Source organism: Diceros bicornis, chromosome 2 (assembly GCF_020826845.1).
Source record: "Diceros bicornis minor isolate mBicDic1 chromosome 2, mDicBic1.mat.cur, whole genome shotgun sequence".
In the NCBI taxonomy this organism is placed as follows: domain Eukaryota; kingdom Metazoa; phylum Chordata; class Mammalia; order Perissodactyla; family Rhinocerotidae; genus Diceros; species Diceros bicornis.
Window position 1 is genome coordinate 92602286 of NC_080741.1, and position 16246 is coordinate 92618531.

General features: G+C 38.9%; 1 protein-coding gene across 1 annotated transcript in view; it reads left to right on the top strand.

The window, feature by feature from the left end:
• Nucleotides 1-358: 358 nt before the first annotated feature.
• The window catches only part of KBTBD12 (kelch repeat and BTB domain containing 12), a 116430-nt gene continuing 100542 nt past the window's right edge, over nucleotides 359-16246 (top strand). Inside the window, exons 1-2 of the mRNA XM_058566906.1 lie at nucleotides 359-643; nucleotides 14590-15763. Coding sequence (XP_058422889.1) covers nucleotides 14694-15763 — 1070 coding nt within the window. The 5' untranslated portion in view covers nucleotides 359-643; nucleotides 14590-14693. The remainder of the gene's footprint in view (nucleotides 644-14589; nucleotides 15764-16246) is intronic.

The following is a 16246-nucleotide window of genomic DNA, read 5'->3' on the forward strand; positions in this document are numbered from 1 at the left end:
TTTACCTGGCAAGCTTACTCCCCGGGCCACATTCACTGAGACCACATATAGGGTTTTTTGGTCGTTTTGCATTTTTTAAAAAGATTAAACGGCAAGATTTGTGATTTTTAAAAGCCTCATTTAAGATACTCTTAGAAAATGTATCCTCGCCCGCTCCTGGCCTAGCGCAGCCGCCGCGCACGCGGGGCGTCGCGGGAAGACTCGCGCAGGCGCAGAGCGGTCCTCTGGCTAGACAGTCGCCGTCTGGAACAAGCGCGGGAAGGCCCTGCGCAGGCGCAGAGAGGCCGCCGGCGCTGTGGCGGCGTGGTGTCCGGCTGCCGCCCGAGGCGCGGAGGGCGAGCACCTGTCGCCTCGGCGGCGGAGCTGCCAGCGCTCTGGCTCCCCCGCCCTCCCGGCGCCGTCTATTTATATCGCGCGACCGGCACAGGCCCATATTTGGCAGTGTGCTCAGTCGGGCCCGCCGGCCGCCCCTCCCGGCCCGCCTGGCCCCGCGCCCTCCGCCCCGGGAGCGTCCCGAAGGCCCCCGGCAGGTCGCGGCGCCATTGCGGGCGGCCCCAGCGGAGCGAGTGCCTCAGGCCGGGGGCAGCTCCGTAACAGAGGAAACGTGGGCCCCGTCGAAAGCCTGTCTTAGTTCCAGGGCCAGGTAATGGCGCAAGGCCGCGGGCGGGGCTGGGGCAGCGTCCGGGCCCTGTTCCCTTGCCGGTTCCTCTGCGCTTCCCTCAGGTCGCCGTGCGGCGGGCTCGGGCCGTCCGGGCTCCGCCCAGCCGTCGACCCCTCAGACCGTCTCTGCCCAGCCGGGATCTCTTGCCTCCTGGCGGGCGCGTTCTTCGGTTTCGCAGCATTCGCAGTGTTCCGTTCTCTGAATTATCCCGCTAGGTTATCGTTCCCGCCCTCCCCAGACTGGAAGCTTCGGAAAGGTAGGGGCACTTCTGTCCTTCTGTTCCTGGGTGTCTTCCTGCAACCTTGAGTAGTGCCTGGCACTTTGAAAAGCTTCAGTAAGCATCGAATGTGTCCCGGGGCAACTCGCTTAACTTTAAAGCAAGAAATATAATCGCTCTGCAATTCCCCCCACGTGATTCTTAAGAGGAACTAATGAGCTGTAATGCATATTAAAGCACTTTGAATAACGCATGGTGAGAATGCAAAACTTTGTGAATTCCTCAAAGGAGAGAGAAAAGGAAACTTATTTAGCTTTATCATCCCTACGCCTGGCCGTTACTAAACGCCCAGTGTGTGGGATGAATTACTATTAAACGGATCAGGTATTTTTCCATACTAGTGGGGGACTCACTGCATTTAGGGTGGTGCAGGTGCTCTGAGCCATTTTCTACCAGTGTTTGCGGAAGATGGGGATGCTGAAACAAAATAGGATATAAGGATGTAATGGTAAAAACCAGGGGTCACAAACTTAAATGGCTATAGGTGATACCTGAAGGGGCAGGGGTGAAAAAAGCAGTAGCATCAGAAGGGTTATAAATGATGACTGACACTCATGTCTCTAGAGGGGATACTGGGAGCTGGGGAATGGGAGAGTAGATGTGCCATCTGAGAGGGGTGTGGGAGATCAAAATTTGGCCACCCTGAAATATATCTCTTTACCTTGATTGTTTTCTCTGAAGGACATTTGACCTCCCCCACTAACTGCCTAAAGAATTTGACATGGTGGCTCCTTCCTGGAACAGATCTTCCATCTGATGGCTGTAATATAATGTAAAATAGATGTTACAATAGGAAAGGCACCAACAAGCCCATCTTATCAGAAATTCTGTCTCTGGCCACATTCTTTGGATGGCCCTGCAAGGAGTTGCCAGACAGACATTTACATTTATAAGGGAAATCTCCATTTGTAAAGGTATCTCCCTCTCTGTCTTGGGAAGAGGGGGGATGACCTCATTTCTAGAAACTTATCAATGTGGAAGGTGAGGTCTTAAATCTGCATAATAACCTTACCCTTGTTTACAGTGCTTTAGTGGTAATCTCCTGTAACTGACTCCCCCACCCCCAAAATCCTCCTTTGTTATTGGCTGAAAATGATATTTAAGACGAGAATTTCTGCTATTGTGTTGAGAAACGCAGTGTCCCTGCTTTCTCCCATGTATACATGTTATTAAACTTGGTATTATTTTCTCCTGCTAACCTGTCTTGTTGATTATTTGGCCAGCCAGAAGAACCTTAAGGGAAAGGGCAGAGGGAGATCCTCCCTCTTCCCCCGACAGTTTTGGCGAGCCAGCCAGGAGAAGCACTGGCTGGTAAGTTGCCTTCTCTGGTTGGAAGACCTGCCTTCTCCCTGGACTACTGCAGATGATGAGATACGGGAACGCCTGACGAAAGCCGGCAAAAGGTAAGATTTCTTACCACGTCAGCCTCCCGGAATCTCTATCTGCGGAGCCCGGCGGAAGGAAATGGTGAGAATTTTTTTCTCTTTCTAAATTTAGATTGGCAGGAGAAAATATTTGGGAAACTAGTTTCTTGGGCTTTTAGTGACTCTTGGTTTAAATTTGGTAGAGTACTCTTGGTTTTGATCTTGATCCCTTTTCCTCCCAGAATAATCTCTGTCTTGTTCTGTGTCCTGAGAAAACTTGGCTTTGTGACCAGTGAGAATATTCTCCTTGGTCTCCACCATACGGAAGGTGCATTTACCGGGGTGCACCTTGGTGGCCAGTCGAGTAGACTGGGGTTCCGAACTGTCTCTTTGTCCAGCTGTGCCAAGTTCTCAGGGGAGTTTGTCATAAAAGGCCCAGTCCATAAGGGCTTTTGTCGTCTTTACCTTCGTTGCTTGTTAGTGCTGGAAAAATACATCCTTACCGCCTGTGCAACGAAGGTCTTTACTGTCTCTGAATATCTTTGGGAGTGAATTCTGTGGATCACGGGGGCTACATCATCTGTGCCCTCACCAGGGACGCCTCTTGCGTCCATGGTAAAGATTTAGTCTAAGCGTGGAAAGTTACCTCCAGGTCTTTCCTTAAAAAGGCTTATTGGTTCGAGTCACTATTGGAATAAATATACAAATGAAGATCCTACTCGTCAATGGCCAGACGACGGATCCTTTGAATTGGAAAAACTTCTAAATTGGGGGGAAAAAAAAATGTTTTGAGAGCTCTCACATAATTGCTTAATTGGTACCTAAGAATTAAGGCCAGAAAAAGGAAGGAAAAAAATTTGACTAGTCTTAAGACCTTGACTCAGGTTACAATTAAATTGAGAACATGTAAAAGTGTAAGTGTTGATAAGATTATAAAGGTTGGAATGTTTGAGCTAATTTTATACAAAGAGGTTACATCAACTTTGCCTGAGTATGTTTTAAAATGTCTGACTGGGAATGCTTCTCTTGTCCAAAGTTAGAAGACCAAGACCTATTGATAAAAATCTTAATGATAACTATGTTTAAAGGTATAAGAAGTGATGAAAATTGCATGAAATTTTGTAGGAAAAAAACCGATGTTATTTCTATTACAGAACTGGTTAACAAAAATAGTAATTTAAATGATGGCTAATTTTATCTCAAGTCTTATGAAGTCTTGTAGGCAATCTAAATAATTATTGGGAATAAGTAACTAAATAGTTGTGATAAAGATAAATGTTGGATGAACTTTAAACAATAATTATGTGTTATGTTGGTTACAGCTTCCAAACTCTTTGGTGACTTAAAACTCGAGAGTTTTGCTAAGTTTTATGATAAAAATTCACTGAGTATCATCATTTCCAAATAACATAAGATATTAGACATTGATTGCTAAATGTACGTTTGTCTACTTTTGGCTTTTCATTACAGGAAAACTAAAAGATGTTTTGGGTCTATTGATAAACATGTGTTTTATTAAAAGATTATACTATAAAGTAACATGTTTCTAGAAGTTATGAAGTGTTTATAAATTTTCCAAGCCACAAGATACTAATGTAAAAGAAAGTTTATAATGGTTTACTTAGTTTTTACTCACAAATTAAGGTTTCTAAAGGTTAAAATTTCTAATTAGTATATGTGATTGAAAATTAAGAAAAATATGTCTGTACAAGGAAAGTAAGATGTATAAAGGTACAAAGAATGGAAATATTTTGTTTGGTTAAGAAAGATAAATTTGTCCTCAAGTACTAGGAGGGAAAAGAAAGACATGGGACAAATTCTGAATGTAAAAGGAAAGTTATAGAAGGTTTGTGGAAGAAGAATTCTGGAAAAGGAGTTTTATGCATGGTCAAGTTGGCTAAGATTGAAATGAATTTAATTAAGTAAATGAGTTTTAATAGCAGAAGTAAGCTGGTGCAAAATTGAAATTTCTCATAAAAGGATAATTTGCTTAAACTTGATAAAGAGGTTATAAAAGATTTTTCTTTCCCTTTGAGTAAGTCTACCTAAAAGACAGAAAAAAAAAAACTGTTAAAATAATTTCCTACGTTCAAAAGACTGAGGTCTCTCTATTAAGGCTTTTGGACTGTTAATGCTATGTTTGCTTTGACTGTTTATATTTTTGACAAGCTCCCCCAAAATTCATATCTTAAAGTCTTTTTTTTAACTTTTATTTCTTTGAGAATTTTCAAAGGGCCCTGGAACTTCTCAAAGAAATTTGCTCTCTTCCTATAAGGGGAAAGATACTAGACTTATTAGGCTTATTCAATATGTTCAATTACATGGAAAGCATTGTCAGACAAGTGATGATAAGCCTGCTTAGGTGCTATTATGTGGGCAAATGTTATTGACATAGGTGTTTTAAAATTGTATAACATTACTGAAATTCTGATCTGTCCTGGTTATCAGTCATAATTCTGGTTATTATTATTTTAAAGTGTTGTATGTCACAAAATTAACCAAATTTCCTTGTCAATTGCCATTTTGAGGTCTTGTTGTTTACAGACATTTCTTTGCACTAATGCTTTTGCAAAATATGTTTCATCTTCAGAGAAGTTCATGAAAAGGACTTTAACACTTACTCTAGAATACAAGTTTCTGACAAACTTTCTGATCATAAAACTGAACTGGTTAGAAATTACAGAAACTGATGACTTCATGAAGCCACTAACAAAAAGAGTGGGATCAAGAATGGATTACACAGGACTGAATAAACTGACAAGGATGCTTATAATTTTTATGATTTTTCATTTGAAGTATTGCTGAATTTTTAATGTTTTGTTTTTTCAGATTTAAGGAAAACTTTTTCTCTTTTCTCCCGAGATAGCTATGACTTACAGCAATTTAGTAAATGATATTTTTGTAAGTAAAATTAAAATATTTATCTTTTTCTCTCTATCTGATCCCTCCAGGATTTGGAAACTCTTAGTGAGTAAATATTGTTGTTTTTCATGGCAATATAGTTATTTGCATAAGTTCAATAAGAATCTGTTCTCCTTATAACAGGACACAATTGGAAACACTGGTTATATTACCAAGGCTGTGACTGGAACATCATATATGCGATATAACCATACAGCTTTTGAGGAATGAAGATTGGACTTTATGGAATAAAGCCACGTGGAAATATTGGCCTGGTACCTTTATGTTCCAAGCAGCACTTACCAGGATAAGTAAAGAATGTCACTTATCTGGCAGGTACAAGGAACCTCAAAATATTTTGGGGGAACCTCGGAAGAGAGGAATTCACCCAAATCTGTAGGTATTGCAGGCAACGTCTGATGATAAAATCCTTGGCTTGGCTTTCCTGGCCTCGAGAGACCTTTCAAGTTCAATCTGAGATTCCTTATAAAAGTTCCAGCAAAGCAGGTTTAAAAGAGCCTATGTGATCAATTGCTATTCTTGCTGTACTTATGTAAATAATTGGGCCAACTCTATTGGATCTAGACTTATTTTGCAAACTAGTTAGTTTTAATTTGGCTATCTTAATAAAAATGAGGGTGATTTTAGAGAGAAAAATTATATTTCAGTAAAAACTATAGTATACATTTGTGGATATTAGATCCTAGTTTTGTTGTCTTTTGAGGTTTTTGTTTTATATCTGTTGACTAGACTGGATCCTGATTTCTTCTAGTCTCCTGAAATATCTGGCTACAGATATCCAAACTAACGTTTTTGATTTTTTCCATCATTTTCATTTGAAATCACTGAAAACTGAACCTGCCCTTTTTCCTGAAGCCTTACAAACTGAAGCTGATGGACTTGATATAAACTTGAGATGACCTGACGACACCATCCGAGACATTTTAAACTGCAAAAGATGCTTTGACGCTGACATCTAAAATTCTTCTTCACTGGCTGTCCTCTGAACTCAAAAACTGCTTTACAACTTACTCTAACCATTAACCTTGTTTTTCTTTTATAAAAATGCTTCTATTAAATACTTGATTGCTTGCTTCCACAATATAGGCGTGACCTTGAGAGCCCACCTGCATCACCACCTTCCAAAAGGAACTTAATTGAACTGATCTATTATCAGGACTAAGAAATGTGTTCAGTGAGATGAAACAATCTACCAACTCAGCTTCTGGACTATGAAACTTCTTTAAGTTTCAAAAGGACTGTGAAACTTTTAGTTTCAAAGGCGGGACTGTGGGAGATCAAAATTTGGCCACCCTGAAATATATCTCTTTACCTTGATTGTTTTCTCTGAAGGACATTTGACCTCCCCCACTAACTGCCTAAAGAATTTGACATGGTGGCTCCTTCCTGGAACAGATCTTCCATCTGATGGCTGTAATATAATGTAAAATAGATGTTACAATAGGAAAGGCACCAACAAGCCCATCTTATCAGAAATTCTGTCTCTGGCCACATTCTTTGGATGGCCCTGCGAGGAGTTGCCAGACAGACATTTACATTTATAAGGGAAATCTCCATTTGTAAAGGTATCTCCCTCTCTGTCTCGGGAAGAGGGGGGATGACCTCATTTCTAGAAACTTATCAATGTGGAAGGTGAGGTCTTAAATCTGCATAATAACCTTACCCTTGTTTACAGTGCTTTAGTGGTAATCTCCTGTAACTGACTCCCCCTACCCCCAAAATCCTCCTTTGTTATTGGCTGAAAATGATATTTAAGACGAGAATTTCTGCTATTGTGTTGAGAAACGCAGTGTCCCTGCTTTCTCCCATGTATACATGTTATTAAACTTGGTATTATTTTCTCCTGCTAACCTGTCTTGTTGATTATTTGGCCAGCCAGAAGAACCTTAAGGGAAAGGGCAGAGGGAGATCCTCCCTCTTCCCCCGACAGGGGCAACTGGCTCCTCAGGTCCTGCACGCGTTGTCGCCATGGGAATTAAGGGCCCACTGCTGCTATATCTCCCATTTTTTTCAGTAGGTGCTGAAATGGTTCAGCTTTACATGTTGACAACTAATTAAAAAAAAGTGTGAGCAGCCAGTTTGTGAGCATAAGTGAAGCCAGTACCATGGCTTCAGTTGTTCTCTAAGAATGGGGGCCAAGTTTCTGAGAGCACGTGGTGACTGCGAATTAATTTTGAGGGTAGCAATCAGAAGTAGGTGTCACAATGCATTAAGCTTTAGGCAAGGAAATCAAGTTAATGATTCTGGGTGCTTTATCTGACTTGGACAAAGGGATAGCAACTTGCAGCATCAAGCACGATTTTTTATGTAGAAAAAAAATCTTCAAGATAGTGGATTATTAACATATATATAACCTAAAAGAAAAAAAAAGGTTTTCATGAACTTCTAATTTAGAACTAAGCAAATCATTCATTTAATTGCACAAACCGTATTGAGTAACTCGTATGTGCCAGGTGTCATCACAGACAGATTTTTAAGAATACAGAAATGATTAAGTCACGAGTCCCCTGCTCTCGATGTGCTCATCACAGAAAGGGGAGGCAGGCATATGCATAAGTAAATTGCAGTAACAGCAGTACAACAACCACTGTGTTCAAGATACAAGAGAAGGGCAGGGAAGGCTCATTGAGAAAGTGATGTTTGAGCTGAATTTTGAAGAGCCAGTTACATTTTTTCAGGGGGCAGAGGAAGAAGGATATTCCAGACATAGAGAACAACATGTGTAAAGGCCTGTATGCATTAGAATTGTTAGTGGTTCAGTAGTATTAAAGATTAAAAAATATGAGGAAGGAAAGTCAGGAGACGAGGCAGGAAAGGTTGGGAGGTGCATGATGTGAAGGGCCTCATAGTGCCTGATGAGGGCTAGTGTTGGTGAAAATAGGCTCAGGATAATTTTTTTAATGTGGGGTGGTGATTCTAAACATGATACATTGGAATTGGAACGTCATTTTCTGATATCATAATGTTGACATTCCTTGGCTTGCCAACCAGAGTCTGTTGAATGGAGTTTTAACAGACTGGAATTCAGGACCCTGTCCAAGTCATTTCTCAGGTCTTCACTTTTTTCATCAATAAAGTTCAAGGCTTTATGTTGATCAACTCTTATCATATAATATTATAACCTACTTGCCATATTGAACATTTCTATGGGGAAAAAATACATACCAATTCAGGAATCTAGTAACCTCTTTTCCCATCACAAAGCAGGAGTAGGAAGGAATTGTTTCTGCCCTTCCCCCTCATACAGGCTGATGCCAGGAAATTAAGGAGGAGGGAAGGCTTCAGCCACAAGTTTTCAAAGCAGTTGTCATTCAGACTTGTTGTAAGCCTTTGTATTTTCCAATCGCTCATAAATTGTGCTGCCTACACCTTGACAGTTAAAAAGAAAATTCATAATGTGTCTATGTATCCTCTCTCTCTACATATATATAATATGCACAGACATGGTGTGCAATGTGGCTTAGATTTTCAAAAGCTGTAAGTTACTCTAATAATACAATTTTTTATTTTAAACTTAGTTTTATGCAATATTTAAGACATGCGAAAACGCATAAAGAATAACAAAGTATGTGTTGGGTACCTGCCGTACAGCCGGTGAAGTTAGACATTAGTTATGCAGTTGAAACTCCTTGTCACCCTTCCCCAGTTGGATCCACCTCCTTCCACACCTCCTGAAGACAACCACTTTTCTGAATTTGGTGTTGATATTTACCTTTCATTTCCTTATATACCACTATAGTTGTATGTATCCTTAACGAATATATAATTTTTTAAACTTTTTATTTTGATATAATTTCAAACACAGAAAAGTTCTAAGAATAGTACAAAAAACTCCCATATACTTTTTACCAGATTCATCAGTTGTTTATATTTACTTTGTCGGAATATATCATCTACATTTGCTGTAGTGGAATATGTAATATCATTTTGCGTATTTTAAAATGATATCAATGGTATGCAGCATCTATTCTTCCACAGTCTTTTTCACACATTATTATGTTTGTCAGATTCATCCATGTTGATACATGTAATTCTAGTTCATTTTTTTATGCTGTACAATATTCTCTTGAATGAATATACTACGGTCTGTCTGTTCTCCTGTTAATGGGTATTTAGGTTTTTTCCAATTTTTGCTATTTCAAACAGTGCTGCTATGAATTCAAACTAATTTTAACTTCAAAACATGGAGACTTTTCATAGAAAAGAAGGCATGGTCATGTATCAGTCATTACTTAGAAAAAGTAGCAACTTTGGGCTCTGGCCCAGTGGCGTAGTGGTTAAGTTTGCATGCTCCGCTTTGGCGGCCTGGGGTTCATGGGTTCGTGGGTTTGGATCTCAGGTGTGAACCTACACACTGCTCATCAAGCCATGCTGTGGTGCCATCCCATGTACAAAATAGAGGACGATTGGCACAGATGTTAGCTCAGGGACAATCTTCCTCATCAAAAAAAAAAAAGTAGCAACTTTAAAGATAATATAAAGATTATAAAATTAAATATTGTAAAAGCAAAACCGACAGTTTAAGTAAATTAGCATTCTTATGCCACATTAAAATCTATAGCAGTCCATTTCTCAAAGCTAAGTGTAATGGATAGGAGTATAATTGCATTTTTGATTTGCAAAGTAATGAGGCTTTATTCTTGTGATTTATATTTATCTTTGCTACTCATTTTTTCTCCATTATTACGGGGACTATTAATATGAATGCACCAGTTCAGTCTTCTATAAATTGGAGCAGAGAATAACTTCCCATTGCTATGGTTGAGGACATTTATGCAGCTTTGTTTTGCTGATGAAAGGAGAATGCCCCCTATGCCCTCATTACAAGAAAAAGTTGCTGTCAGCTCCCTTTATTTATGAACTGTGTCTCTACCCACAAGCAGTTTGTCTATGTCCCCAAACATTGTTGTTATTTGAAAATTATTTGTACAGGTGTATCCTGCTTCAGCTTTACCAAGCACATTACATATTGTATATGCATGGCCTTATTTAATTCTCCCAACTATTCTTATATAATTCTCAAAACTAATCCCAGGTGAGAAAACTGAAAGAGGCTAAGAAACTTGCTCACGTTACTAGATGGTACAGCAAGGATTCAAACCCAGGCCTCAGTAACTCAAGCCAAAGACCACATTTCTAGCTTCTGAGCTACACTATGCTACATCACTGTAAACTAACAATAATTTCCATTTGTTGAGCACTTGGATGCCAAGGACTAATCTGACTACTTTAATTATATACATTATCCCCATTCTCCAGATAAAGAAACCAAGGTTTAGAAAGGTTAAATAATCTCAAGATTACAGCAAGAGGCTAAACTGAAATTCAAAGCCAGGGCTATCTCACTTTAAAGCCCTGTCTGCAATGCCAATTTCTTCTCTACACCTTACGCGTACAAGAAACAATGCCGAGAATGTTTTTTGAAGTGTGGTGCTAATTTAACTGCCCAGGTTATTTTCAGAATTTTCATCAGTCAATTCATTTGGTCTGATTTTATAACAATCAGAGTAGTTTTGAGGAGTTGTAGGAAAGGCCCTTGGAAGGAAGGGATATTTAAAAAATCTCTGTGCCCATTTAAAAAATTCGTAAATGTTTCTTCACAATGTTTGAAACAGTTATTTCCGTTTTAAAAGTATTTTTTTGTTGTTGAAGTCAATGTTTGGGGCAGAGAAGCTGCATCCAAATAAAGTATTTATTCAAAAAATTGATTTATATTTGTGACCCCTGGAGACAACCAGATGATCTTTTTAAATAGGAATCTGACCATTTCCCTTTCCCAAAATTCTTCAGCTGGATTTAAGCAGAGAAGTGGAGCAGGCACCCAGATAGGATATTGTCCTACTCATAATCTAGAAAGTGGATTTATTTATAACAGTAGAGCAGGAGTCAGTGACTTGTTGCCTCTTTTTGTATACCCTATGAGGTAAGAATGAATTTTATAATTTTAAATGGCTTTTAAAAGTCCAAAGAAGAATAATATTTTGTGACGTGAAAATATATGAAATTCAAGTTTCAGTATCCATAAAACATTTTTTTGTTTTGTTTTGTTTTTGGTGAGGAAGATTAGCCCTAGGCTAACATCTGTTGCCAATCCTCTTTTTGCTGAGGAAGATTGGCCCTGGGCTAACGTGCATGCCCATCTTCCTCTACTTTACACGTGGGAGGCCTGCCACAGCATGGCTTGATAAGCGGTGCGTAGGTCCCCACCCAGGATCCAAACCTGTGAACCCCAGGCCTCCGAAGCAGAGTGCACGAACTTAACAACTATGCCACCGGGCTGGCCCCCTCCATAAACGTTTTATTGGCACACAGTCACGCTCATTTATGGCTGCTTTTGTGCTACAATGACAGAGTTGAGTTGTTACAGAAGAGACCATATGACCTACAAGCCTACAGTATGTGTTCTCTGGCCCTAGTTTGCTGACCCTTGCACAAGAGGGAGAGGTTAAGAGTGCAGACTTTGGAGTCAGACAGAACTGGGTTCAACATTCAGTTCCTGCACCTATAAAATGTTGTGGCCATTAAATGAATAGAAGTAAACTCAGAAGAGTGACTTAGTGATCGTTGCCTTCTATCAAGGAGAAATGAGGATAAGTAGAGGTTTCTATGGTTCTTTTACCTGATAGTGTAATAATAGAAAATATGAGTATAACAAAAGTAAAATTTTATATAACATATAATTATGGTTACCATAGGTAATCTTTTTTCAATATTTTTGCATATGCCACTTATACTAGTAAGGACTCTTCAGTGCAAAGAACAGCAATCCCAGTTCAAACTAGCTTAAATAATAAAGGGATGGTTCATTTCTCAAAACTGAAAAATATAGATATAAGGCATGTTTCAAACTCCATTGCTGTGGATTTTCTGCCTTCTTCCCTGTATTGGCTTTGTCCTCATGCTAGCTTATGGGGACATGGCTGCCACAGTTCCAGACCTCCCATCTATGGACACCCCAACCACTGAACCAGGGACCTGAGCTTCGCTCTGATTAGGCTAGTTTCAGGTCTCACACCCATCCCTGAACCAGTCACAGTGGTGAGGGGGATGGGAGTCAACCCCACCCCAAAGGTACTAAGAGAAGGCAGTTGGATACTAGGGGAAATGCAACATTGTCCACTATAGCGTTGTTTATAAGATATTACCTATAACGTGATTATAAAGAAAACAAGCACATAATGTACTAGTTATTCCATTTTTAATCTCTCTTTAAAACTAACGCCACTTGTGTTTTTATTAAAATAGCCCTATGCGAAAAAGCTCAACAAGGGTAGTTTGGTTTCTGCCTTAAAGGTATGAAATCCTAAGGTTGTGGTCGTAACATTTGGGTCCCCAGCATCTCATTTCTGTCCTGGCAACATCATGATCAACACTTTAGGAACTAATGAGTCTGAACTACCTGCAGAGTGTTAGATCTAGTTATCCTGTCTGGAAGCTGCACTTGGCCTTTTAGCACTGTGAGTATTGGTATCCTCTGAGGGATTCTTGTATATCAGTACAAATTGAATAGTAGGAATTTTTTAATATTTATTTCCTTATAAGAAGGCTTTTATGCTTTTCAGTTCAAAGTAACAGCTGTCATTTATAAGTTGATTGATATGTTTATGTATAAAGAAGCCTACATACATAATATGATTTGGTCTGACCATAATGTATTGTAGGAGAGTTCAGAATATATAATGACCTCTTAATTGTCCATAATTGGATTCTCTTTGTAAAAATCTAAAACTAGTAAAAGCAAAAAGCAAAGGTTTACTTTAACCTGCAAGCCCTCTCAAAGCCTTAAGCTTTTATTAAAATAAAACTGAGGGGCTGGCCCGGTGGCATAGTGGTTAAGTTTGTGCACTCCACTTCAGCAGCTCAGGGTTCGCAGGTTCGGATCCGGGGCGCGGACCTACACACTGCTTATCAAGCGATGCTGTGGCAGGCGTCCCGCATATAAAGTAGAGGAAGATGAGCATGGATGTTAGCCCAGGGCCAGTCTTCCTCAGCAAAAAGAGGAGGATTGACAACAGATTTTAGTTCAGGGCTAATCTTCCTCACTGGAAAAAAACAAAACAAAAACCCTGAACCGTTAATGCCAGGAAATCTGGCAAGGAGGGTTTTATTCCCATTTCAAGTATTCAGATTCTAAGATTGACTAGTTATTATAATTCCACACTCTTCTGTGCAGTGATTTTTATAGTTGCCATTATATAATTAAACATTCCTATCATGCTGAACACTTATTTCCTGAAATGAACTTTAATTCAATACTGAAAAAAGTGCCATGTTTCATTGAGAACATGAGATTTCTAATCCTTTACAGGATTACAGAAATTTAGAAAATGTATAACCTTTACAGCTGACAAATTTTGCTTTCACCTTGCTGAAATTGTCACCTCCCCTCCTTTCTTAACTCCTGGTCCTGACTTTTCTACCATCAACATTTATTATTATTGTATGCAACTTATAGCCAAGTAAGAACTAGAAAGGGTGACAGAAACTTGAGATCTGCTTCTCACATTAAGGTTTCTGACTCTAGGACTGTCCTCCTTTAAATCAAAACAGCTAATTAACTTCCTTGAAACATCTTGTGTTCATTCCCCTGGGGAAGGGGAAGATGTGACAACTAGCTTAAAAAGACTTCTAATTAGACTATTGCTTTTTAAGGCAAGAAGTGATTCAGTCTCTGCCACTATGAAATAGGGAACAAAGAGAAGCTGAGCAAGGAGGGAGGATAGAGAAATGGGATGGCTTTTGTGCATTTTTTAAGTTTACAATGGTTTAGTTGTAAGTTTCAAGTACTGTGAATTCTCAGATCAGCAGACATTTGGTTGGGCTTTCCAAAGCACTGTTTGAATTATTTGCCCCATAGCAAAGTTTGAGCAGAATTTTAATAGACTTTTTTTCTTCATGCATCCTACATGCACCCGTCGGGATTTTGTGGATTGGCCTAACATTTGGGTGCATTTTTTGGAGAGGTGCACATAACCTTTTTGGTGATGTTGCATCTCTTCAGAAAGAATGGTGCCTAATGACCCTGTACCCTCTGCCTGTGGGTCAGTTGTATTTGGTAACTGGAAATGGAATTGCAAAATGTGCCCATCTTATCACTTCTCTCTTCATTCATCTTGGGAGGGAGGACTTTCTGGCCTTTCTCGAAAAATCTCTGCTGCTGATTAGGAAAATATTGTTAGTGGTTAATAATTTACTGTTTATACAATCAATGACATTATTTTTAGATACAAAAGTAGTGGTCTTAAACTCCTCTGTTTGGAATGAATAATATTTATTTATAAATACTTCTTAGAACTAATGCTGCATAGTTAAATTATATAGAATTTTTTTCTTAGAAGAAAACTGCTTCTTTTTTTTCCCCTCAGGAATGTTACATCTCTGTTGCTTTGTGAGTAATCAGACATGCAAATAGCCCCTCAAGAATCAAGCTAAATTTAAAGACTTACTTTGAAACATTGAAGAGTGTGTCATGGAGTGCAATATTGAGGCAAAAGAAAAATATCAACATAGCTGGAATTTACTGAATAAAATTAAGAACATGAAAGAATTAGCAGAAATGATTGATGTAGTACTCATAGCAGAAGGGGAGAAATTTCCCTGCCACAGACTGGTCCTGGCTGCATTTAGTCCTTATTTCAAAGCTATGTTCACCTGTGGACTACTTGAATGTACTCAACGGGAAGTCATACTTTATGACATCACAGCAGAAAGTGTGTCAGTAATATTAAATTACATGTACAATGCGGCTTTGGAGATCAGTAATGCCAATGTACAAACTGTAGCTATGGCTGCCTATTTTATGCAGATGGAAGAAGTCTTCAGTGTGTGTCAGAAATATATGATGGACCATATGGATGCCTCGAACTGTGTAGGTATCTATTATTTTGCAAAGCAGATTGGAGCTGAAGATTTATCTGATAAGTCGAAGAAATATTTATATCAGCACTTTGCTGAGGTGAGCTTACATGACGAAATACTAGAAATTGAAGTACACCAATTTCTGACACTAATTAAATCAGATGACCTTAACATATCCAGAGAGGAGAGCATTCTGGACTTAGTTCTGAAATGGGTAAATCATAATCAACAACTGCGCACAGAGCATCTTGTTGAGCTTTTGAAGCAAGTCAGATTGGAACTTATAAATCCTTCTTTTTTAAGACAAGCCCTAAAAAGGAACACAATGCTTCTATGTGATGCAGGTTGCATTGACATAATTCAAAATGCATTCAAAGCCATCAAGACACCCCAAAAGCACTCTCTAAATCTTCGTTATGGCATGGAGACTACTAGTCTTTTGCTTTGCATTGGCAACAATTCTTCAGGAATCAGGTCAAGATACAGGAACTATGGGGATGCCAGTTTTTGTTATGATCCTGCATTACAGAAGACCTATTTCATCTCATCTCCCAAGTATGGGGAGGGTTTAGGAAATGTGTATACTGGTGTTGTCATGGAAAACAACACTATAATTGTGGCTGGAGAAGCAAGTGCCTCTAAGATCTCTAGACAAAAGAACAAGAATGTTGAAATCTATAGGTTTGTATCTAGCAACATGTTTGTAAATTTGTTTCAGTTATCTGGCTTTGATGTGAGCAACAATAGAAGAAAGTACTGCTGAAAGAATGATCACGTTTTAAGTTACATATAGTGAAAATTACCCTGTAATTACATATTTTATGTATATATAAAATTCATAATGAAATCACCCACATTTTAGAATTATTTTTCTCTTTATTTATAAGAACATGTAGTTGAATTTGCATAAGTTAAATGTATGTATGTTATGATTCCATTGTGTATTTTCACTCTTAGCTTTCATTATTTATCCATATGATAGGGTGTAATTGCTTTGTTTTTGAAGAGGTTGATATAACTTTTAACAGGAAGAAAAGTTTATGAATGGTGACTCCTTTGAACTGATTTTTTTTAGTTCATAATTCAGAGTAGTAATAAGTAATTTTTTTCTTGGCCAAAAATTGCTAATTATCTGTCAGTTTTCATTCTCTATCCTTGATTTGT